This window comes from Euprymna scolopes, chromosome 17 (assembly GCF_053919585.1).
Source record: "Euprymna scolopes isolate OS-2025 chromosome 17, ASM5391958v1, whole genome shotgun sequence".
Lineage (NCBI taxonomy): Eukaryota > Metazoa > Mollusca > Cephalopoda > Sepiida > Sepiolidae > Euprymna > Euprymna scolopes.
This window is the reverse complement of record NC_136498.1, coordinates 273,465-299,416: the sequence shown is the minus strand read 5'-3', so window position 1 is coordinate 299,416 and position 25,952 is coordinate 273,465. Positions and strand designations below refer to the sequence as shown.

Below are 25,952 nucleotides of genomic sequence, written 5' to 3'. Positions count from 1 at the left end.
CCAGAAGCACATATAAGGTAGATTAGAGTCTTCTCTGGAGATATCCCTGCCACATGGGAAGCCATCTTTAATGTAGGCATATATTCCATGCACATGGCGATCTTGGAGGTCAGACTTAGATGCTAAGTTAGAGTATCCTTTTATTATGAACTCATCTAGGGAGGTGGTCGGCCCTATTCCAGTTTCGCTTAGAAAGAATATGTCGGGTTTCATCTCCTGTAATTGGGTTTCAACCTCTGGAAGGTTAGAATGTAGACCCCTGATGTTGGAGAAGGAGACATGGTAGTAGGGGTCTACGTAGGAGGATGGGGTTCTAGGTTTATTCGTGTTTTCTTTTTTGAGATATTTCATGTTGAGGATTTTGGGATTTGTGGAACAGGTCAGCATACTTGGTTAGAGCAGAACAGTTAATGCCCAGGGAATTGATTAGAGAACATGTGGTTTCTAATCTTTCTGATTCTTATATCTTTATGCAAGACAATGCTCTATGCCATAAAGCAAAAATAGTTTAGAAGAGCTAAATAGATCCAATATTTACGTTATGGATCGGCCAGCTCAGAGCCCCAACCTGAATCCAATTAAAAATGTTAGGAAAATTATTGGTGATTATATCACAGAAAAAACCCCCCAAAAAATCTTAATGATTTATGGAAATGTTTTTCTTATATTTTGTTTCATATTTAACATTTATTTTCATGTAAATATACAAGTAAAGTGGATTATTTTACTATATAAAAAAATTTTATTGTTGTAGTAGTATATGAAAGTCTTCAACAAATCCCTCTAATCAAAAGTGAGATTCTAGTTTTTTCTACCGGTTACATATGAACATCCTGAAACATTGTCGAGGAAGAAAAACCTGAATTCTTTTAGAGTTAAGAGATGACCAGAATTTCTGAGCTATTATAGTGTTTTAGGGCAGTTTTCTGAGCATTTTGGACGGAGGGCTTTATATTAACATTTTAAAACGATTGAGTGTAATTTTACTATCATTCCAGTCAGACTTGTAGTTAGTGGTAAAACATTGAATTATAAAAGAAACTGAACCCCAGTCCAAATTATAAAATAATTTTTTTCCGTTTTCTATTTTTTTCTGTCAAGTCTTTTTAGAATGTTCAGTCACACATAATCACCTAAAAAGTAGAAACTCATTTTGGAAGACAATTATTTAATTACAGATGTTATTATGGTGCGCGGAAAACTCGTTAATGGAAAATTCGTTCACAGAAAACTTGGTCGATTTTTGCAGAAGACTAGTCCATTATTGACAAATATCGATTGAAAACACATTTTATGATCATTCTTGCAGAGGATATTGCTTTTAAAAGAGAGTACATACCCCATAATATATTTTTAAAATATTTTCACTTGTTTACTGTTGTTTTTAAAAAGATAAAATCGATTTTTCTAAGTGTTCATTTTCTACCTAGTTTGCGGAATTGGGAAAAATGTTTTAATCATCCCATCACTGTGTTATAGATACATCTGTAAGTATATATATATATGTATGCATATCTATGTGTATGCCAATAATAAATTTATTCAGTGTTAGAAATCCTATCAATAAGACTTCATACAAAAATATACGTGCCCCCCCCCCTTCCACAAAAATCTATAGGGTTTAAGAAAAAAACTTAACGGTTTTAGATTGAATCTTCCGGTATCTCTAATGACATTGTTAGAAATGCATAAGTTTTATCACATGAAACGAATTGATGAATTATTTATGGGTTTCTCAATGTATATTTTGTATATAAATTATCAGTGAGATACAAATAAAAAAATGAACGTGTCCGTTATTTATAGATTTTGTTCCACCGTAAAATTATTAAAGAGAAAGAAAAAAAAAACTGACATAAACAAATTGTTAGTTTGTTTTTTAAATAATAAATTTGGTATATTTAAACTCATTGTTCTCTGCAATGAGTAAAGCTCCAAATATCGGAAGATTTCTTAGACCGATGCCATTTAATGAACTCTTCGATAGAGGCGGCAGAGGTCTCGTATGCTATAGCTGTGTTTTTTCGGGTGGTTTCGTTATTAGAATTGTAATCGGGAATTATATCGAAATTGGAAATTTAGAACGGAATTGGGAAAAATGTTTTAATCATCCCATCACTAGTGTTATAGATACATCTGTAAGTATATATCTATGTGTATGCATACATGTATGTATCTATCTATATATTCAAAAATTAAAAAATAGTTTGAGTGATTCCTTTATATACATATATAAACAGAGCTGCTAAGCATAAGGCATCATAATGTGGGCTATATTTAGTCTTGTGCAATAGGGGTAAAAAGGTGATTTGTAATCTGTTCATAACAATTCAGGTAGCTCTGATTTTTCTTAAATTTTCACAATAGGTATGAAACATCAATTAATAAAGGATTTGCCTCCTTCCTTAAGGCTTGCATTTACAAATATCTATGGACTTAAAACTAACTTCGATGATGTAGAATCATTTCTTCTAGAAAACTCCCTGGATATCTTAGCACTTAGTGAAACCAACTTGCATTCCTGCATCCCCTCTAACATCTTTAACATGTCTGGTTTTCTTCCACTTTGTCGTAAGGACTCTGACAGACACATGCACGGACTTGGAGTCTAAATTCATAACATCCTCCCCATGACTAGGTAATCTAAACTAGAATCAAGTGCTTTAAACTAACTTTACAACAAAACGTTAGCTACCTATATTTTCTTTATCGCTCTCCCTCAACCCAGGACAGTACTTGAATCCATCATTTCTCTAACAGCATAGATGTAGCACTCTCCCTTGACACTAGTGCCCAAATACATGTATTTGGTGACTTAATAATGCCCACCACAATAATTGGCTTGGTTTCTCTAACTACACATACACAGTTGATAGCATCATTCATAATTTTCTATATCCCATTCCTTGACGCAGACAGTAAAATTCCTGACCTATTTCCCCAGATCATGAGGACCACGAAGCCTCACTTCTGGATCTATTTCTGACAATAGTTCCTGAGAATTGTGTAACAAATGCCCATTGCCCACTCAGAAATGCTGACCACGCTGTGATAATGATAGGCATCACTTTAAACTCTCAACCCCAAGTTGAAGATCCATTGCTCAAAATGACAAGGTACTACAATAAGGCTGACTAGGATGCCATTAGAGATCACATCAGATATGCCCCTTGGGGAAATATTTTTTCTCTTCCTCTAGAACAGTAAACAAATGAGACCACTGAATGGTTCAAACCAGCAACAGAAGCACATGTTCCCACACAGAAGTTCAATAACAAACCCCACTTTCTCCAATGGTTTACTTCTACTTGTGCAGCTGCCATTGCTCAGAGGCAATATGGATGCCGCAGATTTATCCGGCATAAGAAAAACCACCAGAAAAGCGCATTGAAGCACAGAAATTAGAAACTCATGATATCTGGAAAATCTATAACAGTGTAGTAAATAATGGGCAATCAACAATCTCCCAATCATGTAGTTATTTGCACGGCAACTGAGAAAGCTCACATGCTTGCCCATCAGTTTGCCTCAAACTCTACTTTGGACCCAGCAAAACACTCTCTCCCTGATTTTCCTTTGCAGATTGAAACCACACTAGATGATCTGAAAATCACCCCTCATGACATCATAAAAAAAAACTAGATACCTCAAAAGCATATGGACCTGATCTCATCCCAGCTGTACTAGTAAAAAAATGCCCCACTGAGGTTGCTCCAATTCTCTCCAGACTCTTCAACAAATGCCTAAATGAATCATGAATTCCTGACTGCTGGAAAACTGCTTTTGTAGTACCAGTTTACAAGAATTCTGATGAAAGAATTGACCCATTAACTTATTGCCCCTTTAACCTCCTCCATTTTGTCAAAATATTTGAGTCCATAATTAATCAAGCTCTAGTCCACTACCTTACAGTTGCTAAACTTTTGTTTGACCTTCAATATGGATTTAAGCAAGCCTTTTCTACTGCAGATATTCTCACTGTAATCTCTGAACGTATATACCATGCACTGGATAAAGCAGGGGAGGCGAGGGCAGTAGCCCTAGATATCTCTAAGGTTTTTGATTCAGTGTGGCACAATGGTCTTTTCATGAAAATCAGATCCTATGGTATTACTGGACGAATATTCAACAAAATTAAATCCTTCTTAAATAAGAAGAATCCAGGTTGTCCTTGATCATACGTTTAAACAATATGATATAAATGCAGGTGTACATCAGGGGTCAATCCTTGGACCATTATCATTCCTGATATTCATAAATGACCTCTCTGATAAAATAGTCTCTGAGATGGGTATATTTGCTGACGATACCACGCACTATAACATGCACGAGGGGGAAATAAATGAACACATATCCAAGGCAATGGCGGAAACCCTAGAAGACCACCAGTCAGTAGTGGAATGGGGTCAAAAATGGATGGTAACATTCAGTGCTGTCAAGACTAAGCTTATTTCCTTTAATAATTACAAGAAACCTTCTCAACCACCGATAGCTATGGCTAAGGATACATTATCTAAAAGTACTTCATTGAAACTCCTCGGCTTAACGTTCAGAGAGAACATGAGTTGGAACAGATACATCCAGAGCATAGCCAAGGCTGCTGCGAAGAAGGTGAGCTCTCTCTACCATGCTAGAGAGTTACTTATGCTTGAAAGTATCCGATACCTCTACAAGGCCACCATTCGCCCATATATGGAGTACTGTTGTCACATTTGGGCTGGTGCATCTGCTACTAGTCTTTCACTCTTCGACAGGGTTCAAAAGATTCGTCAACCTAATAGGTCCTGAACTGTCATCTAAGCTTCAACCTCTTACCCATCAACGAAATGTTGCATCCTTCTGCCTGTTTTACAAGTATTTTAATGGTGGATGCTCCGATGAACTACAAGCCCTTATACCTCCTCAATGTAAATACCCCAACAAGCAGCAAAGTCCCACCCCTACACAGTAAAGACCCCTAGATGAAGGAAAGCCTTCTACTCTAATAGTTTCTTCCCCAGAACTGCTAGAATTTGAAATTCCCTTCCAGTTTCCTGTTTCTCCAACTGTATTGACATGCAGAAGCTCAAGTGTAATGTGAACAGACATCTTGCTGCTCAACTTCCTAAATAATCTCCTGACGACTTATGTCCCTGACAGCAGTCCCCTATATCAAAGTTGCACTGTGCCTTGTTTGGGGTGAAAATGTAATAAAAAATCCCAAAATTGCAGTTACTTTTGCATGAGTACAATATGGAGATAACCTTCAATTTGAAAAGTCAAATATTTCAGATTTGCATTAAATTTGATTCAGGGTAGACAAAAATGAAGTAAGATTCCCTGAATTTCAATTTCTTCTCATGACTACTTACATTTTAAACATTTCTTAAAATCAAAATCACACAATGGATTTTAATCAATAATGGATTAGGGATTCTACACATAAGGCTTAGTATCAATACATTGTGATTTTAATCTTAATAAAGAGGACATAAAAGTGGTGCAAGGTGTTGGGCAAATGGATTTTACTTTCAGGCCACGATCTCAATATGAATGAAAATATAATTTTACATTCATACAGAAATATTTCCCTGAAAAGCCTACAAACATGCAGTCAAAAATGTTTCAATAAAAAGCAAATGTTTTATTGTTTCTATTCATTATTAATCACTTTCATATATTCAAGTATATATTTGGTGCAGTGCACCCAAAATAGGAATTATCAATTTACAATTCACGAGTCTACAGAAAATGTTTAGGAGATATAACAGAAATTGTTTTGTCTATGAACAGGCAAATGCAGGAAACGATAACTGCAAAAGTCAACTGGGGTCAGGTATGACATGAGTGTCAACAACATCTGGTTGGAATCCCAGCCAGATCCCTGGAAACTGAAAAGTAGAATTTAAACCGAGGTTGGAGGGAGCTAATCAGTGTGTATTCGCCATAACAAAAGGATTTATTCTCTGTACAGTCGGACAACACTGATTGTATATAAAAATGGAGCTTTAGGGGGTTTGTGAGTTTTCAAATTTTGAAGTGAGTTTGCAGAAGTTAACAGTTTAGGCAGTCAGTCAAGCACCCCTTCCCCCTTCTCTTTACATGTCATAGTCAGAATGACAACTAATTCCTGCTGCAGAAGTATCACAAATTTAACTAATTGAAGATTTACATCTAGCAGCCAGATATCCAGTCAACACGCTTCATTCAAACTTCCTGCATATATGAAAATATATTTAAAGAAATACAAAAACTTTGTATTTTTGGGTGAATTCTGTTAAAAATCTATGTATGGTATATTTACTTATTTATTTTTTCTGTTGGTATTCCCAGAAAGCTGCGAGGCATACTATGTAATATGACAAACACAATGTGGTGCACGGAATGTGATCCATGAACGAGACGCTAAGATCATTGATTGTTGTCACCACCATGACCAACTTAACAGCGGTGACGGCATGGCATTACAACAACAATTACAACAAGAATAGCAGATGCCCCAACAGATACACAACAATATCTGGGTTGTTATAGCAGAGGTAATATATATATATATATATATATATATATATATATATATATAATTAGTTATATTTTTTGGGAGAAAAAGAAATCCAGCAGAGTGCTCTATTATAAGGAAAATATGAAAATAAGAGCATATTATTTATGTTTTTTTTATAGAAAGCATAGATGAGATAAGTCATCGGTACCGTCGGTTTCAACCCCGATAATTAAGGATTGATGTCTCAATGGGGATGTATGATAGTGCGGACGTCTGTGATTTAATTGGACTTTTCTTACTAGACACCCTAAAAAACAAATTCCCAAGTCACTTTTTTGGTTTATATAGAAACTAGTGGATGTGTTCGGCATTGCCCAGGTGTTTGAAAAAAAAAAAGTGATATTAGGCAGGCAGGCAGGCTCGAACCCATGACGCGAAGGAGGAAAAGAAAGTGAAAGAAAATCTGACATCTTACCGTTACAGTAAGACGCGACAGGAAGTAGAAAGAGTTCACATTTATCGATGTCAATCAAAATGTTGACTTGCAGTTAAGTGAATGAGTTCATGCAGGTGCAACAATGAATGTCTGGCTGCAGGCCAGTTAACTTTCCGCTTTCTGTCGTTCCCCACGATGTTAGATGAAACCAGTTCTCCACAAAAAGGGGGAGCTCTCGCAGTGTCCAAATGAATAGCAATTGTCTGATATGAAGGGTTTCCCCCACATTGATCAAAGCTAATTGACTTTCTGGACGTTCCAGGAGAGAAGGCCGCTGACGGCTTTGCTTCAATGAGTTTTGCTTTATTTATACAAAAGGATGGGATAGAGGGAATTTTTTAAAAGTTGATCAAAGTAAATGTAGAGACAATGTCCGTTTTTGAATCTGAGATGTTATAATCTAGTAATTATAGGGAAACTTCTGAATAAATGTAACATTGTTGAAAACCCCTGCGAGAAAAGCCTTTCTTAGATATAAAAAAAAAAATGTGTGCAGACGTTAGCCTTTTATATACAGTAGGGTCCAAAAGTTAATGAATGGTCAATCATTTATTTTTTTTTTTTTAACGGCTTCTAACTTTATCTATGAAAAAGGAAAAAAAAAAATTGGGGTGAATTTTCCAATGTTTAATATTAAGTAAAATAATTTTTTTTTATTTTTGATTTTAAATACATATTAGTTTTTTACATAAAAATAAATTTAATTAAATTACAGGCATCCAAAAGTTAAGGAACGGGGGAAATTATTAATAAAAAAATAAAGAATCCTTTCAGTATTTTCAGTGAAAAGTGTTTTCAATCACACTATGGCATCTTTTGCTGCAAGACAGAACCACTCGTTCACATGTTATAGGTGAGATATTATACCAGGATTTTTTTAATAAATGTAGAGACAACATCCGTTTTTGAATCTGAGATATTATAATCTAGGAGTTTCTAGGTGATTATGTGTGACTGAACATTCTAAAAAGACTTGACAGAAAAAATAGAAGAAAAACGAAAAAAATTATTTTAGAATTTGGACTGAGGAATCAGTTTCTTCTATAATTTAATGTTTTACCACTAACTACAAGTCTGACTGGAATGATAGTAAAATTACACTCAATCGTTTTAAAATGTTAATATAAAGCCCTCCGTCCAAAATGCTCAGAAAACTGCCCTAAAACACTATAATAGCTCAGAAATTCTGGTCATCTCTTAACTCTAAAAGAATTCAGGTTTTTCTTCCTCGACAATGTTTCAGGATGTTCATATGTAACCGGTATAAAAAACTAGAATCTCACCTTTGATTAGAGGAATTTGTTGAAGACTTTCATATACTACTACAACAATAAAAATTTTTCATATACTACTACAACAATATAAAATTATATAGTAAAATAATCCACTTTACTTGTATATTTACATGAAAATAAACGTTAAATATGAAACGAAATATAAGAAAAACATTTTAGTAAAATATATTTTATATTATTAAAAAAAAAATACATATTTTTGTTGGCAGACAAATTTTCAGTTTCCATCTGTGTATTTGCATCTGTCTTATCAGTGGAAAGAATATAAACTTAACTGATGAAATTGCTTCAATTATAACCATGAATCGTTTATTTGAGTTTATGGCTTTTTATCAGCATATTAAAAATTTGCTTTTATGACAAGTAGACACTATTAACAAATATGGGATGCCAAAATCAAAGAAATGCTGGCACTAAAATGTGTCTAGTGTAGAAGTGTGAAAAACCTTGAAGTCCACTCATTAAAGTTTTTTGTCAGTTTTGTCAATGACAGGGCAAAAGCCAAAATTTTTCTTTTTTATAAATTTACATTGTTTTTTATGTTATTTGAATATAGACTTTAATATCACTAGGTACTTGAAACAATAAATGTTCATCATTTTAGCTTAAGTGCCAGCCATATAAAATTAAGTTTAACATAATTTTTAGGGAATCGGTTTTGGAATCAGAAATTATAGTATTTTTTTTTCTGATACCGATTCCAATACTTTGAAAAGTTCCGATTTTTCTGATTCCTGATTCCGATTAATCGTCCCAACACTAATGTACACATATATACGTGTACATATGTATGTGTGTGCATGTTTATATAATTCTGAGAAAATGAAATTTTCAAATTAAACGAAAAATAGGAGAAAGGAAGTGCAACAATAATGGACAATGGTGGCTAAGTAGATAACGGCACAGACTGGAGCCCAGGGTGTGCAAGGTTTGAATCTTAGTTCGTTCCACAGAAATACGTCCATCAAATCAGCATTTGACCTTATTACTAGCTTCCTGGAGAAGAGGTAAATAAAGTAAGAATAACGACAATAAAAAGTTTAATGACTGGAGTTGATGTCCCCCACACAGACACGCACAAAAAAAAAAAAAAATTAAAAGCATTAACGTTTTTCAAGTTGCTGATAGTGATCTGCCATGTGTTTTTCGCGGCCTCTGTTGAAGAACATTAGAGTACACATGGGCGCCTGGTCACATGTACTGCAGGCAAAAGTTAGCAGGCAGTGGGTAACATTTGAGCCATTCAGCAAGGGATGTTGGTAATAAAAGAAGGGAGGGACTCGAGAGCCAGTTCAACTAAGGCCATAATCACGCAACTTGTCTCATAAAATATGTGGATTATGCTAAGCAGGGGAAACTCTAATTTATAATGACCACATATCAGGAAGAAAGATGAATAAAAAAAGAAAGACAAGAGAAATGTTTTAAAGGATGAATACATAGCTTTTTGCCATATCTTATATGTATATCTCTATCTACCCCTTTTTCCTACCCACTTTTTGATCTTTCTTTTTTCTTTTTTGCTACCTCCTTTTTTTAATTCATTTTTCACTCTTTTTCAAATAACAGAAACATTTTATATAGAAGTATTACTATTTAAAATTTGGTTTCACTGTAAGGATCCGTCCTGATGACAAGGTATTTCTAAAGATTTTGCCGCAGAAATATGTATGCACATATGCAGCCAATAATGTTTGTATGAATAAACATACTATAATAATGCTCTGCTTGTCATTGAGCACTTTTTAATAAACACCAGAGTTTAAGTGGATTTACATTTAGGACAATACAGTGTTACAATCATTATACACACACGCACATACACACACATATTACTATAATCATTTTAATACCTACAGACACTAGTGTTTCATCCTTTCAGGAATCATCAGTGCAGGGAGTCACGATTACTACCAGTCTGGAGATCCGAACCAACCACGAAGCCATCTCTGACTCCATTAGCAAGGAACAAACCGCTCGACCAATGTTAACTGCGGCAAAAAATATAGTTGAAATTAATATTTATATAAAACGTAAATGTCATTCAAGACGGCCGAAAGTGATTTTATTATTTTAACATCATGATCTGCGCATGTGGGCTTAAGTGGCCGACATTTCATTTCAACAAAGTGCTTGACAATAAGAACTGAATTCTTAAAGGGGCTGACATAATTGCTATCTGAATTGTTATGAACAGCTTATAAACTATCTTTTTTACCCCCATTGCACAAAACTAAATATAGTTCACATTACATTGCCTTATCCCTAGCAGCCGTGTTCCAAAATTGAGAAATAGTTTGAGTGATTCTTGTACATACGTATATATACATATCTAACTTTATATGGATAATTATATTTTAAAAACAATACATATGCCGTTCCTCATTTGGGGGTACCAACTTCGTTAAAGAGAAAATTATTAGCAACTCACATTAAGGTAAAAATGCACTTTCGTATAAATTATTGAATTCATTCAAAAAGTATTGCAAACAAAAATTTTTTTTTTAAATTAAAAAAAATAAATATCTACATAAAATGCGATACATCCAGCAGTTGTGCGAAATAACACAGGTGTAGAGGTTTAGGCTTCTTATCATGGGGCCCCGATTTGGAATTTTGATAGGTTCAGCCACTGACGAAACATGTGTCAGTGGATAATTATATTTAAAAAGCAATACATATACATATGCCACTCCCCATTTGTGGGTACCAAATTGGTCAAAGGGAAAATTATTCACAACTTGCATTTAGGTAAATATACACTTTTGTATAAATAATTAAATTTATTCAAAAAATATAACAAAAAATAAAAATAAACAGTCACTTCGTGCGTGAGCCCTTTCTCCTAGGTTTCGAAACAGCTGAGCCTATCTTTGGCAAATTTCAGACTTTTCTTATATATAAAAAGAAATGTTACAGAGGAATATTTCACGTTACACTGGTGTAACCTTGGCTGATGTAATGTAAAATATTTCCCTGTAAAAATTCTTTTGTATCTATAAGAGAAAAAAAGACTATTTTTAAGATCGTCAAGCCCAAATATCAGCTGATGTGATATTGTAAACAAACACAGATGGAATTTGATGAACGACATTAGCATTATTTAAAAAAAATTTTTTTTTTTTTTTTTTTGTGAATTAATCCACTGGGCAAATTATTCTTACTAATATAGGATTGATTCTATAATAATACATACACAATCTGCATAAATTAAAATATCATGTTTAAGCCTCTTGTACAACTGGGCAACACTGGGCGTCCAGCTAGTATATATATATATATATATATATATATATATATATATATATATATATAACATTGCAGTAAGAAAGAAGTAAATATGTACACGTCTCCCCAAATTTTCTTAAAATAAAATACAAAAAGTTTAATAGAGCAAAGAATTGCTCTTCTTCAACTTTTGGATCTTTTTTAATAAGATTGGTGCTTGTGTGTCAATAATGTGTCTGCATCCATAATATGCATGGGCATGATAAAATCCTTAACTATTGAAGTTATTATGGAATATATGTAATCTTAGCAATAGAATTAGTAACATGGATACATTTTATTTGTTGTAAACTTTATCAATGAAACTATACTAAACTTCCAAAGAAAGAAAAAAAAAAATAACATTAAAATCTAGTGTTTTACTATTATTTTTATGTACACAATGTTTGTTTTCTGTCATAATTTACCCAAACCACATTTTTTTCATAGTATTATTTCTCAAACATCCTTCATATATATTAGACTAGCAGGCTACCTGGCGTTGCTCAGTCAAAATATGCATAAATATTATATTTTGATTCGTACAGAAACTGAGACATGTGCATGCAAGTATTATGGTTTTTCTAAAAGAACTTCACTTCTTTCAAGTAAAAATAAAAAATACTCAAACTGAGATAAGAAACGAAATATAAACACTGTCAAGTATGATAACCATTAGGCCAGCTTAACATGATCTTTAAAAAGTGTTTTCAAATCTACTTATTCTTAATATAATGTGAACAATTTGCACTTGTGCAGTCATGAAACAGCAAACAGATAAAAATTCAATAACTCCCACATACCAATTTTTCAATTTTAACTCTTTAATGGCCCTTTTTTCCGGATAAAAACTGATTAAAATGTCTGAATGCCCTATATACCAAATTTCAAGTCTGTAGATCATAAATCCATTGAGTATATAGGTTGAGAATTGTCTGCACACTTTTTTAGATATATTGATTACTTAAAGATGTATCCAGCATTGCCTAGTATTAAACATAACATTAAATTCCTTTAAAAGAAATGAAATAATAAAAAAAAAATGGAAAGAAACTGGGACATGTACATGCGAGTATTATGCGTTCTCTAAACAGTTCACTTCTTGTAAGTAAAAAAACAAACAAAAAAAAAAACAACTTTATATGAGATCTAAACCAAAACCTAAAGAGAGTGAATCAAGTACGATAACCATTAGACTAGCTTGCCAAGATATTTAAAAAATATTTTCAAACTTTGTGAAATAGTTGACAAACAGATAAAAAAACAATGACCTCCAAGTACCAATTTTTCAATTTTGACCCCTTAGTTAATTTTTCCAGATGAAAACCGATTAAAGTTTCCCACACGTTTGAATACCCTATATACCAAATTTAAAGTCGGTAGATGAAAAATTTGTTGAGTATATAGATTGAGAAGTGTCCATACACACATTCTCACTTTTCTAGAAATATAGATGTGACTGAGAATAAAGTCTTGAAGCAACTGTAAACATTAATGCCATTATGTATCATTAAAAATTATTAGCAATATAAATTTGTAGATAGACACTTAGCATAGATTCTGTATTATTTTGCCTGTAAACTGAGTAACGTGTCTACATGTTGAGTATATAAATTCTATTATCAGTAGCATTTTGTATGTATATTGATTTGACATGCACTCCAATGCCATGGAAATAATGATAAAACAAAGACAGACTCGCAACGTCTCTTCTGTGGGAGAGAGGTTGCAGGAAAGAGAAAAGGGCATCCTCCACTAAACCATGAAGTCTATTTTGTACTCTGTCAAGGCAGAATAGACTGTTTTTAACAGCTCCTGCCCAGATGTGGCAGCAGTACTCCATCCTTGGACGTACTTGGCTTTTATACAGACAGAGAATTGCATCAGTAGTGAGATATCTTCTGGAGCGGTAGAAGGATCCCACTATTTTCCCAGCGTCCCTGGCAACAGACTTGATGTAAGTGTTCCATTTCAGATTAGGAGTAAAGGTCAAACCCAGAAGCTTGTCAAAACATGGAGCCTCCCCAAGACGAGAGCCATCCATTTCAATTGATGCCAGATGAGGATCAGAGCGTTGATGATGTAAAGATAGAAGCTTGGTTTTGGATACATTAAAAGTGACCAGCCACCTCTTCCCCACTGTACCACGCGCTCAAGATCAGAGGAGAGGGAATTAGAGAGAACTTTGTCATTTACAGCCTTTGATGTGTTGCCATAGATGATCGTGTCATCAGCATAGATGTCAACGAATGATTTAAGTATGTGTTTTGGGAGATCATTGATGTAGATCAGGAAGAGAGTTGGGCCCAGTATGGACCCTTGGGGGACTCCAGCATTAATACTGCAGGCCTCTGATTTCTGCCCATCAACCACTACTCTTATGAACCTATCAGAGAGAAATGATTTAATGATTGAGAAAACATTTCCAGTAATACCATAGCTGGAAATCTTGTGAAGTAGGCTCTTATGCCATACCTTATCGAAGGCCTTCGATATGTCCAGAGCAATTGCCCTGGAAAGGAAACCTTTGTTAAGAGATTCACTAATCCTATGTGATATAATCGTTAGCACATCTGCTGTAGATCTTGTAGAGTGGAAACCATATTGCGTGTCACTAAGAAGGTTGTTTCTGTTGAGGTGGTTGACTACTTCTTTATTTAATATGGATTCCAACAACTTACTCATAACACACAGGAGACTTATTGGTGTGCACTGAGAGGGAAATGACTTTTTACCTGAATTCTTAAATACAGGGCATACTGATGAGGTTTTCCAGGGTGTTGGAAAGCACTTCTCCTTAAGGCAATGCTTAAACAGTTTTGTAAGTATGGGGGCAAGTTTTGATGTCAATCCCAAGAATAAGAATACGGCTGCTTGTAAGTTATGTCAAAGGGTGGCAAATCAGTAACAACTTTTACAATGACTAATATGTTAAACGATTTTAGAAAGGTTCATTCATAAGAAGCAAAAGTTGCAAATAATAAAATAAAGCACAATGCATATTCAGGGACAGACATTACAGGAACAAGTGGCAGCAACCATGAGTCTTCAGTGAAACACCTAACTATAGAATCAATATTGGCCAAAAAGAAAATTTCGGATATTAATGATCACAGATCACAAGAGATCCATTATCTGATAAGAGAAATGATTGCTGTTGATATTCAACCATAATCTGTAACATGACATTGGATTTAATAGACTTGTTGCAAAACTTTGTTCAAATTACAGCATTCCATCAAAAACGTACTTCACTGCAAAATAATTTTTGATATCTTTACAAAAGTAAAACAAAAATTCAACTGTTTCTTGCTGAAATTAACATTTCATGAACTACAGACATTTGGACAGCTACAACAGATAATGCTCCTTTTCCGATTTTGACAGGTGATTGGTTTTCAAATGACTTTGAACAGCGTAGAGCCGTACTTAAAGTGGTTCCATTCTCTGGTACACACACAGGTGCAATAATAAGTGAAAAATTGCACAATTTTCTGGATGAGAATAAAATCTTGAATAAAATTTTCTTAGTCTTGTGGGATTCAGGTACACATATAGTTGCTAATGTCAGAATTTTATTTAGAATAACTATTATACATTATAACTGAGGCTGTGAAGCCAACCATTACATTTAACAGAAATACAGTTTCTCACTTTAATCGCTTTCTATTAGCAATGAGTAAATTAATGGAAATACAGGATCAGCTGAATTTGGAAAAGCAAATTCATTCAAGATGTGACCACATGGTGGAATTCAACATATATGCTAAAATTAATGTGTTAAAAACAATGAAAAGCTCTTGTAATGTGTGCTGTTGATAGGATTCCTACCTTCAGGGGTCCATTTGAAGAAATCACCAAAGAAACAAGTCACAGAACATCAACCATAACAACGATAATACGTACAAATTTAGTTGTGAGGTTATTTCTGTCGAAAGCTGTCCAATAATTGTAGTATTTCTGACTTTAGTGGAATCCTTCTTGCCATTGTTGAACAATTCAGGTTATCAATGGAAACAAGATTTTAATCTTATCCAAATGACAAAAACTTGTGTATGTCTATTGTCCTAGACCCATGATTCAAATATTGATTTTAAAATATTGGCATAGAAAACATTTAGAATTGGATTCTACATCTACTTTTCACTGATGATCAACAGTAAACACTTTGCTGCTGAGGGTGAAGAAGCACGAACATGTGTAAATTACAACATGGTAACTTTGAAACTGACAAGAAAGTAACGAGTAAAAATGTCACGATGCTTTCATCATTCCTAGTGTAAGACGACAATAGAAAGTAAAAGTACAATTATTTCTAATTTAATTTCGACATTCATTTTTTGAGGTGTGAAAAGTGAACATTGCATCAATTATAATAGCAAAATTGAACTGATGGACCATTTTTAAAGTATCATCAAATAAAACTGAATTAAATGACAGTAAATATGAACATTCAATATAATTCTATGTATAATGATTATTATGCCTATTTTTTGTAAACAATTTCAGCTACAACTTACTTCATTATAAGTCGATAAATATGTTATGTTCAATTTTGGTGGCAGAAGTACCAAATGTCATAAACATATACTAATTTCAAAATCATATATCACAAAAGCTATTCAGATTTGGAATTTTGCATACCTAATCAACATATATTGTAAGATATTATATCCAAATGCCAGCTCTTTACACCATGTACTTCTTAAATAGTATCCTCAAGAAAATGTAATAATTTTATGTAGTATTTTCACTTTGTTTATCATGGCAATGTAATTAAGTAAACGTACATGTTCCTGTAATGGCATTCATCTAGGATGGGTTGGACCAGCCCCAATGGTATTAACCACATCTCGCATCAAAGCCCTTGTTGGTCAGCAGCAGAGTCGGTGGCATGATCCAGCCATTCATGGTTCCAGCAACAGACACTAAAAAACGTGAGGGCCGGACATAATCTCCATATCAGCTTTTACTGTTCGAAGCCAAGTCTTAAGTTGGCGCTTCTTTTACTGTTCGGAGCCAAGTCTTAAGTTGGCGCTTCTTCCAACAAGTGGATACAATGGGCACCACCAATTGATGGACAAACTCATCCCCTCCTTTTCAGCCGAGTTTCCTTCAGGCCAAAGATGTTACATCTAACACGTATGGTCGAGTTAGGGATCTGGTGGGAGAGACGATTGTGCAGGATACGGCGGAGGCAGTAGTGATGGAAGACTTCAAGTTTATGAAGAGCCTCTCTATGCAGTGGCCAGGTCTCGCATCCATAGAGAAGAATTGTTCTGACCATGATTGCATAGATCCGCAGCTTTGTGGTACGTCTTATCTCCTGGCAAAACTACAGTCATTTTTGAAGACTGACGAAGGCTGCTCTAGCCAGGCGGATATGGGTGATTTCATTTTTCGCTTGACCAGTGACTGTAAAATTGGTGCCAAGGTATTTGAAGTTTTCGACCTTCTTCACAGCTTCACCATCAAAGGTTACAGCCACTTGGTCAGGTGGGATGTTATCAGAGAGGATTTTCATCTTAGAAGCATTGATTCTCATTCCAACCATTTTGGCCATACAACTGACTTCGTTTAATGTGTGCTGGACCTCTGTGTAAGACTCGGCTAGGATTGGAACATTGTTGGTAAAATCAAGATTGGTGATGGAACAGTTGGAGCCTACTCTAACACTGGTGAAGCCAGCCAAGCTCTTCTCTAGGATCCAGTCGATGATGTAGTTGAACAGGATGGGGGAGAGCACACATCCTTGGTGGACGCCTGTTTTGAGGACGAAGGAATTGGATTCTTTCCCATGCCACCTCGCTCTAGTTTTGGTGTGTGCATAGTACACCTTGATGAGGTTGAGATATGGCTTTTTTATTATGGCAAACAGACGTCAAGTATTTTAAAAATTCATCTTAAATGTTTTTCATGTTCCCTTGTTTAAACTTGTTTTTATTGTTTTATTTATGTATATGTATTTATCTGTCTCTACTTTCCTGTCTTATTCGTCACCCCCCCCCCTTCGCGACTATTGAAACAGACAAAACACTGTTTAGCCATGCTACAAAGTAAACTAGTAATAAAAAACAATGCTGGGAATTATTTTTCTCTATTAGAGTAGATAAAGTTAGGACTTTATTTAAGTAATATACTTAATATATACTATTACTGCAAGCTTGCCTATATTGAAAATGCTTGCTTCCTGGCTAGCCAATCAAACCATCTAATATAGTTAGTCTTATTTTCAATTATATTCGAAATATAATACAGTTACATTAGCAAAGAAAAAGTCACCTATGAAAACGAACCTCCTAAATTAAAACCTTGAATAATTATCTAAACTCGAATGTAAATTAATATTAAGCAGACTTTGCAAATTGATAAAAGTTAATTATTGGATTTTAATTATAAGGTGAAGCTCCAATGATTCAAACTCGATAGATAACGACAAACTTCCACCCATTAATATGGGAGGGGAGATTATCATCAAAAGTGTCCTGAATTGATAACTTAGCACCGGACTTACTACTTAGATATAAATAAGTCACTTGTACCCATTCCCCTCCTCCTTTTTTTTTTTTTTTTTTCAAATGGAGAGTAGATAATATAGTGAATGTGTTATCGGCAGCTCCAGTAACTCTCGCTTCTACTTTTTTGTCCCTCAGTCCTCATTCAATGAGTGATTTTTCTGACAAAGGGTGAAGAAAAAGCTGCTTAAAGGTCGGTAGTACTTGGTGAAAAGTAGTCTGAGATGTCGGAAATTTTTCTGTCTCTATGTCTGTCCTTGTGGCCATGTCACTAGTAAGGGTGCTGGAGGTAAACATTTTGTCTGGGCTGACGTTATCCGCCTGATAGTCAGGGACCCGAACCTTGAATTAACCATTATTGCCATAATAAAAAAGCCATTGTGGCACATTATGTCTCAGAGGCTTCCGCAATCCATCGAGTTGAAGGTTGCAGTGAAATCAATGAAGCAGATGATGTTAGATTGCTGATAGGCCCATCGCTGTTCTAAAATTTGCCCAGGGGAGAAAATTTGATCTATACATCCTCTGTCTCTACGAAATCTTGTTTGGTCTCTCTGGATATGACGCAGAAGAAAAATTGAGAAGAATTTAGAGGCGACATCAATCCAACTAATTCCTCTATAATTGCAGGAATCACAATGGTTGCCTTTTTTATAGCATGGAAGGAGTATTGCGTCGTTCCAGTCCTCAGGTAGTTGTTCAGATACAGTGTTGAGAATTGGGTGTAGGTAACTGGCCATAAGGTCAGAAGAGTTCTTGTAAAGTTCTGCCGGAAGTTCGTCCTCTCCTGCAGCTGTTTTAGTTTTTTGATGAGATCTTGTATCTCTTCTTCCATTGGTGGATTGTAGTTGGCATCATACTCTGGGAGGTTTGTAAGGGAAGGAGAGTGGACATTGAGAGAGAAGTTTGTGGTTCAGTAAGGTTTCAAAATGTTGCTTCCAACATATCGTGCAGTTTGCCATTTGGGGAAATAGAGGTTCCATTTGTATCTAGCAACATTTCACTGAGGCGTCTGTTACGTTTAGTCGTCACTTTAAGGGTTTGGTAAAGCTTATGGGAATCTCCTACTGAGGCAGGTTGCTGCATCTCTTTAGTGACGTTTCACCAGTAGGTATTGAGATTAGTCTTCGCAGAATGGGCAGTTTCACAACGCAATTGGCAAAAGTTGTCATTCTCCGGATAGCAAACTTGTTTTGCTTGATTGGCAAGTTCTATGGTATGGTCAGAGATCCAGTCCTTCACTTGCCGTCTAGTTTTACCCAGGGTCTGTGAGACGACTTCATTAACGCTGGTTTTAAATGATTTCCAGGAGTCTTCTGCTGAGTACTCAGTGAGTTGAAGTGCTTGGAGATCAGCAAACGTGCATGTTCAATATCAATTTAATTTTAATAAAAGTAAGAACTGCACATTTTCACTGATAGTTCTTTATACAATTGGTATTTATTTGTAATTCTATTGAATTCTTTGCTTGGCACTGATCACATTCGTCCATTTGAGGTGGTTCCCTCAACCCCTTCCTCAGTCAAACACATACAGAAAAAAAACCTTCAGTTCTTCTTTTTCAATGCTTGTGGCACAAATCCCTTGTTTTGTATTGTTTATTAAATTGTTAGGTGAAAGTACAGACTAGTTAGAAAAACACCATCTCTTCCACATGTTAAGAAATGGATTTCCAAAATGTTCTCTGCATAAGTACTATTGTTTTTTTTTTGTTTTAACATTTTATTTTTGTATTGGCTTTGTTCAAGTTAACGCTGTGATTCTTTACAAATAATTTATTTCTAGTTTGTGCGGACTATTGTGCTTTAAGTGGAATGCCCAGAAAAATTCCCTTCTGATTAATGCTTACCAATTTTAAAATAAGTAAACGAACTTGGCTGTTTTTCAGAATAACAGAATATTTTTTAACTGGTAAACATTAATCAGAAAGGACTTTTCTCTGGCATATATGTGAAGCAGAATGATTCGCACAAACTGGAATTTTTTTATAAGAGATGCGTTCATTTTTTTTTTTTTTCCATACAAAAATTTGTGACGCTATAAAATTCCTAACTTAACAACTTACCATTATGAACTTGTTCAAAAAAATTGTCCAGTTACTGAATCCATTTGAAAAAAAATCAAAGAAGCAAGTCACAGAACTTCCAGCATATCGATAATCCCTATAATTTTAGCTTTAAGGTTATTTCTTTCAAAAGCTGTCAAATCTAATTCTGATATTTCTGACTTTAGTGGACTGTTGAACAATTCAATGAATAAATTGAAACAAGATTTTCATCCTATCTAAATGATAAAAACTTGTGTGTCTATTTTCCTAGAGCCAAGATTCACATTTAAATTTCAAAAGAATATGGAAAACACTAAGAATTGGATTCTATATTTTCTACTTTTGACTGATGATAACGAAGCAGAATCAGCAGGATACGCTCCTTCAAGCTTGTTTGAGTGTCAAGAAGATCAAAGTGAAAGTAAAACTGTATCTCTTTCAAGCCTGTTTGATGAATTAGAGTTGAATAAACTTACGGTAACAAATCAAAACTTAGAGCAGGTAGGAGCTGAGTTAAACCCGAAAACTGTCACTACAACAGAAATATAAGAGTCCCAATCTAAACTCAAAAGTAAATCTTTTATAGGTTAATTATATGGCTTTACCACTACTCGCAAGAGGTGATGATCCATTTCGGTAGTGGAAGACTACTGCTGAGTAAACTGGCTTCAAAATATTTTGAAATTCCGTTCAGATTCTCAAATTTAACAGAAACATTCCTGTGTTTGGCAAAATACACCTGAAAAACGTCTGAGGTTACATCGAGCAAAACGTGAAAATGACACTCAAGATGAGAATAGTAATCCGAAGAATCCAAATAATACGAACAACCAATCCTTACATTATTTAATTGGAATTCATTATTGAGATGAGTATTATTAATTTTATTTTATTGCGGACTATTATTCTCATCTTTTCTTAGTTGTTTCAAGAGGTTTCGGCCAACTATTTCTCTGGCCTTCACAGGTGGTAACCGCAACGGGATAGGAACTCCGAATCTCCTAACTGCATCAACTGCAATTACTGCCTTCTGTAGTTGTTGCTGTCTCATCACATTTTGGCCAAGGAAGTCTCTGGCTGACTTTGGGTAGGATTGAAACCGCTATCCTACCCAAAGCCAGCCAGAGGCTTACTTGGCCAAAACGTGATGAGACAGCAACAACTACAGAAGGCAATAATTGCAGTGGATGCAGTTAGGAGATTTGGAGTTCTTATCTTGTTGCGGTTTCCACCTGACGAAGGCCAAAGAAATAGTTGGGCGAAATGTTGTGAAACAACTAAGAAAAGATGAGGATAATAGTCCGCAATAAAATAAAATCAACGAATCCTTATCTCAAAAATTTAGAAACGTAATTACAAATGGTTGTTGATTTCGAACATTTTCTGTGTTCACATAAATCATTCAAAATGTTGCCTGGGCAACATTTTGAATGATTTCGTTTTCTTGAATATTTTCAGTTTGGAACATGATGTGACCCTGAAAATTCACCCAAAATTTGAGTTGAACAACTACTTTAAGGGAATTTTCTCCCCAGTATGATATACAGATCTCACACATACATTTCCAGTGAACAAAGTGGAAATTGAAAGCCAGTCAGATTTACATAAAGAAATAAGTTTAAATTAAATATAGAGACTTATATTCACTTTTGTTTTCAGTTCTAACCACCCAGCATAATTGCACATTGTTAATAACCTATAAATATTAAATAAATCTACAACTTCTTTTTCATATTAAAAAAAAATCCTTTGTTTTCTAATTTTTCAGATGTGTTACAATATCGTACATTGCATCTCCATGGATTTTATTCTTCAAGCCAGCCAAATGCAAGGAAAATGCTAAGAAATTGTTAAATCTTCTCATCGACTTCAACTATGAAGAGAATCCAATATTCTTCCACATGTTCAGCAATGGCGGCTGCACGATCTACCGCTATATTTGTGAACTACTTTGTACCAATCAGTTCCGACACCTCAACATCCAAGGTTGCATTTATGACAGTGCGCCCGGCAAACCGAGACCCTACCAGGCTGTGAAAGCGATCCTAATCAGCATGCAGAACAAAAACATTTTTTTCAAATTCCTCGTCGCAATCATCCTTTACCTGTACCTGTTTGTCGTCACCAACTTGCGGGCTTTTCTTGGCATTTTCCAGCCGAGATCCAGCAGTATTTATGAATATTTGAAAATGGAACAGAGCAGCAAATGTCCACAGTTGTTCTTATTCTCAACGGCTGATGATATTATTTTTTCTAAAGACATTAAAGAATTTGTGAGATATCGACAGGAAATACTTGGTATTAATGTAACGACTGTTGAATGGACAGATTCTTCCCATGTGAAACATTTGCTAAAAAATAGAGAAACTTACACAGATTCTTGTCAATCGTTTTTAGACAAATGTTTATTAGATAACCGATGATTGTTTTCTTTAGTTGGTAAAAAAAAACAACAACCCAGAGTACAATGGTATTCTTCTCAAATCCTATTCATTTCTTGGTTCTTGTCCGGAATTTCCCCGATACTGAAAAACAAAAATAAATAAAAAATCGGTATGATGTATGTACCTATGACAAAACAAAATGTCATATTAAAAAAATTACGTAAATTGATCATGTAGTTTTATTTTTATAAAGAAAATCAAATTTTATTAAGAGCAAATTTTCAGCCATTTTTAAAGCAATAACAAAACCAAGGGAGATAACTTTACACTTCAAACTTGCAAAATTTCTGTTGTAATGCCTACAAATTTCCATTAATCGTTTTAAACTGATTTTCTTCATAAAAATAAAACTACACTATCAATTTACGTGATTTTTGGAATATATTTTCGTTTTGTCACGAGTACGTACATCATACAGATTTTTCTTTATTTTTGTTTTTCAATATAAGGGAATTCTAGACTAGAATCTTATTTTTTTATATATTTTTCAATTTATTATATTGATTTACAAATTGTTAATTTTTTTTAATTTAAAAACAATTTTTTTCTCCATTTTCTTAAATCTAAAAAAATATTTTTCGAAACATTTTAATTAGCCTGTTTTAGTAATTTCTGATAATTTTAAAACGGTTTTAATGTTTTATTTTTGCTATTTTATTTTGTCCTTTACAAAGTTTTCTTTATTTTAAATTTGTTATAGTTTTTTACAAAAATTTTTAGAAATTTAATTAAACTTGTTTCGTTTTCAATTTTTCTAAAATTAAAAAATTGTTTCATAAAAGTATAAATTAACTTGTTTTGATAATCTTGTATAATTGAATAAAATGTTTCTTATTTAATTTTTATATTTTTTATTTCATTTTGGTTTAAAATTTTTTATTTTTTACTATGCCAATTTTTTTTACTGTCCAAATCTGAAATCATTGGAACAAGTCAGATGCCAGATTTAAGTTTCCCTCCATTTAATTTTGAAAATAAAATATGTATAAAAACGAAAACAAATAAAATATTTTATGTGAAAAAAGTTAAACAGCAAAGAACAGATCTGATAAATTTTGTAATTTCTAGATAGAAATTTATTGTAAATTGTCATCCATTTATTATTGCTGCTTTGAACATGCAAGTGAATATCAAGTGCAGGTAAATAAAGAGTTCATTGTTTATTGTTGTTTTTGTTGTTGTTATTAGGTTAAGGAGAAAGTTTGTGTGGAATTTTTAATTTTGATGTCAAATGATGTATTTTCAGTTTTCATTATAATACCATATATCATTTTAAAAAGCGTTTTTCGCTCTATTTTAACTTGTAAATTACAATCATTTTAAAACAATTATGTCTTCTTTCCAGAACATTGAATACAAGATGGAAAAAAAGCAAATTCACACAATTTTCTTATTTCAATTCAAGCGAGGCTGAAAAACTGCTGAAACAGCTCATGATATCAATGAAGCATTTAGCCCAAGAACTGCAACTAAAAGCACAGCACAATCGTGGTTTAAGAAGTTTTATGGTGGCGATGAGTCTTGAAGATGATGAGTATAGTGGTTGGCCAACAAGGATCAGTTAAGAGCCTTAGTTGAAGCCAATCCAAGCATAACTGTTTAAGAATTTGCTTCTGAATTAGACGTAATGTATACAACGATTTTCAACCACTTGAGAGACTGGAAAGACAAAAAACTTGATAAATGGGTGCCTCACAAAATCACGAATTGAACAACAACCAAAAGAAACGTTGTTATGAAGTGCTTATCTTCCCTTCTTTTACACAACAAGAACAACCCGTTTCTCAATCAGGTTGTGACTTGCAATGAAAAGTGAATTCTTTATGACTGATGCTCAGCTCAGTGGTTAGATGATGATGAAGCTCATACGGACAAATTTACCTTTAGTTGACCTTTCATAACTAAATATTTTTGTTTACTAATCAAATAGAAAAGTTGGCAAGTTTTCCGTATCAAATATAGTCATACTGCATAATAGGGGTCGGGTTTTGTAGTTTCAATAGGGCTAATTCCAGCCTATGTTCCGTGAAAAATTATGAGATGCATAACTTCCTGCTTTAATAGTGACATAACCTCCTCATTCTTTTGTTCCATATTCATATTTGCTTCATCTTCACAAAAAAAAAACACTTCTCAATGACATTTTCATCATCACTGGTACCCATTTTTGAAAGAGCAGTAATATAATGTTATTTCACCCTAATAAATCAAACAATTCCATTTTTTTTTTTTTTTTTTTTTTTTACACGGTGGTCACCACTTATTAAGGCCCGGAAGCCACTCAGGGATAAGGGTTATTGCAAGTACAGTACGTTAGTGTGGAGACTTAATGAAGTATTTACTTAAGAGGGCGATTCATTAGGAATTTGTTAATGTTGGACTTGAAGACATCCAAGTTGTAGTCAGGAGGGAAGCAGGCAGACGAAACAGTTCCACAGGCGTGCAGTTCTAAGAAAGAAGCTTTGTTCATGGAATCCACATTTTGATTTAGGCACAGATAACACCCTCGACAGACCCGACAAGCTGCAAAATCCCACCCCCACACTGTAGAGATCCCTAGATGTAAAAGATCCTTCTACTCCAGTAGTTTCTTCCCCAGAACTGCTAGACTTTGGAATTCCATTCCGGGTCACTGCTTCCCCAACTGTACTGACATGCATAAGTTCAAGTGCAACGTGAACCAACATCTCGCTGCCCTAATCCCTACATAGTACCCCAGTAGATGTTTCCCCTGATAGTAGCCCCCTACACCAAAGTGGCAATGTGCCTTGTTTGGGGTGAAAATGTAATAATAAAAAAAAAATAAAAAAAAAAAAAAAAAAATAAAGAGTGGGCGAAATTTTTCAGTGGATTCAGCTTGACTGGTGTTTTTCGTGAAAGATTGGCGAGGGGGGACCAGAGATTGGAGTTCAGACGAGCACCTGCCATGGAAATAACGATAAAACAAGGATAGGCTCGCAACGTCTCTTCTATGGGAGAGAGGTTGCAGGGTAGAGAAAAGGGCATCCCCAGTAAGCCACGAAGTCTATTTTGTACTCTGTCAAGGCAGGATAGGCTGTTTTTAGCAGCTCCTGCCCAGATATGGCAACAGTATTCCATCCTTGGACGTACTTGGCTTTTATATAGATAGAGAATTGCATCAGTAGTGAGATATCTCCTGGAGCGGTAGAAGGATCCCACCATCTTTCCAACGACCTTGGCAACAGACTTGATGTACGTGTTCCATTTCAGATTAGGAGTAAAGGACAAACCCAGAAGCTTGTCAAAACAAAACACGGGGCTTCTAGACGAGAGCCATCCATTTCAATTGATGCCAGATGGGGATCAGAGTGTTGATGATGTAAAGATAGGAGTTTGGTTTTAGATTCATTAAAGGTAACCAGCCACGTCTTCCCCCCCCCCCACTG

General features: G+C 34.5%; 1 protein-coding gene across 1 annotated transcript in view; it reads left to right on the top strand.

Moving 5' to 3' along the window:
* Positions 1-22,579, top strand: part of LOC145296643 (transmembrane protein 53-like) — a 99,297-nt gene extending 76,718 nt beyond the window's left edge. Inside the window, exon 2 of the mRNA XM_080142569.1 lies at positions 21,870-22,579. Coding sequence (XP_079998695.1) covers positions 21,870-22,524 — 655 coding nt within the window. The 3' untranslated portion in view covers positions 22,525-22,579. The remainder of the gene's footprint in view (positions 1-21,869) is intronic.
* The last annotated feature ends 3,373 nt before the right edge of the window (positions 22,580-25,952 follow it).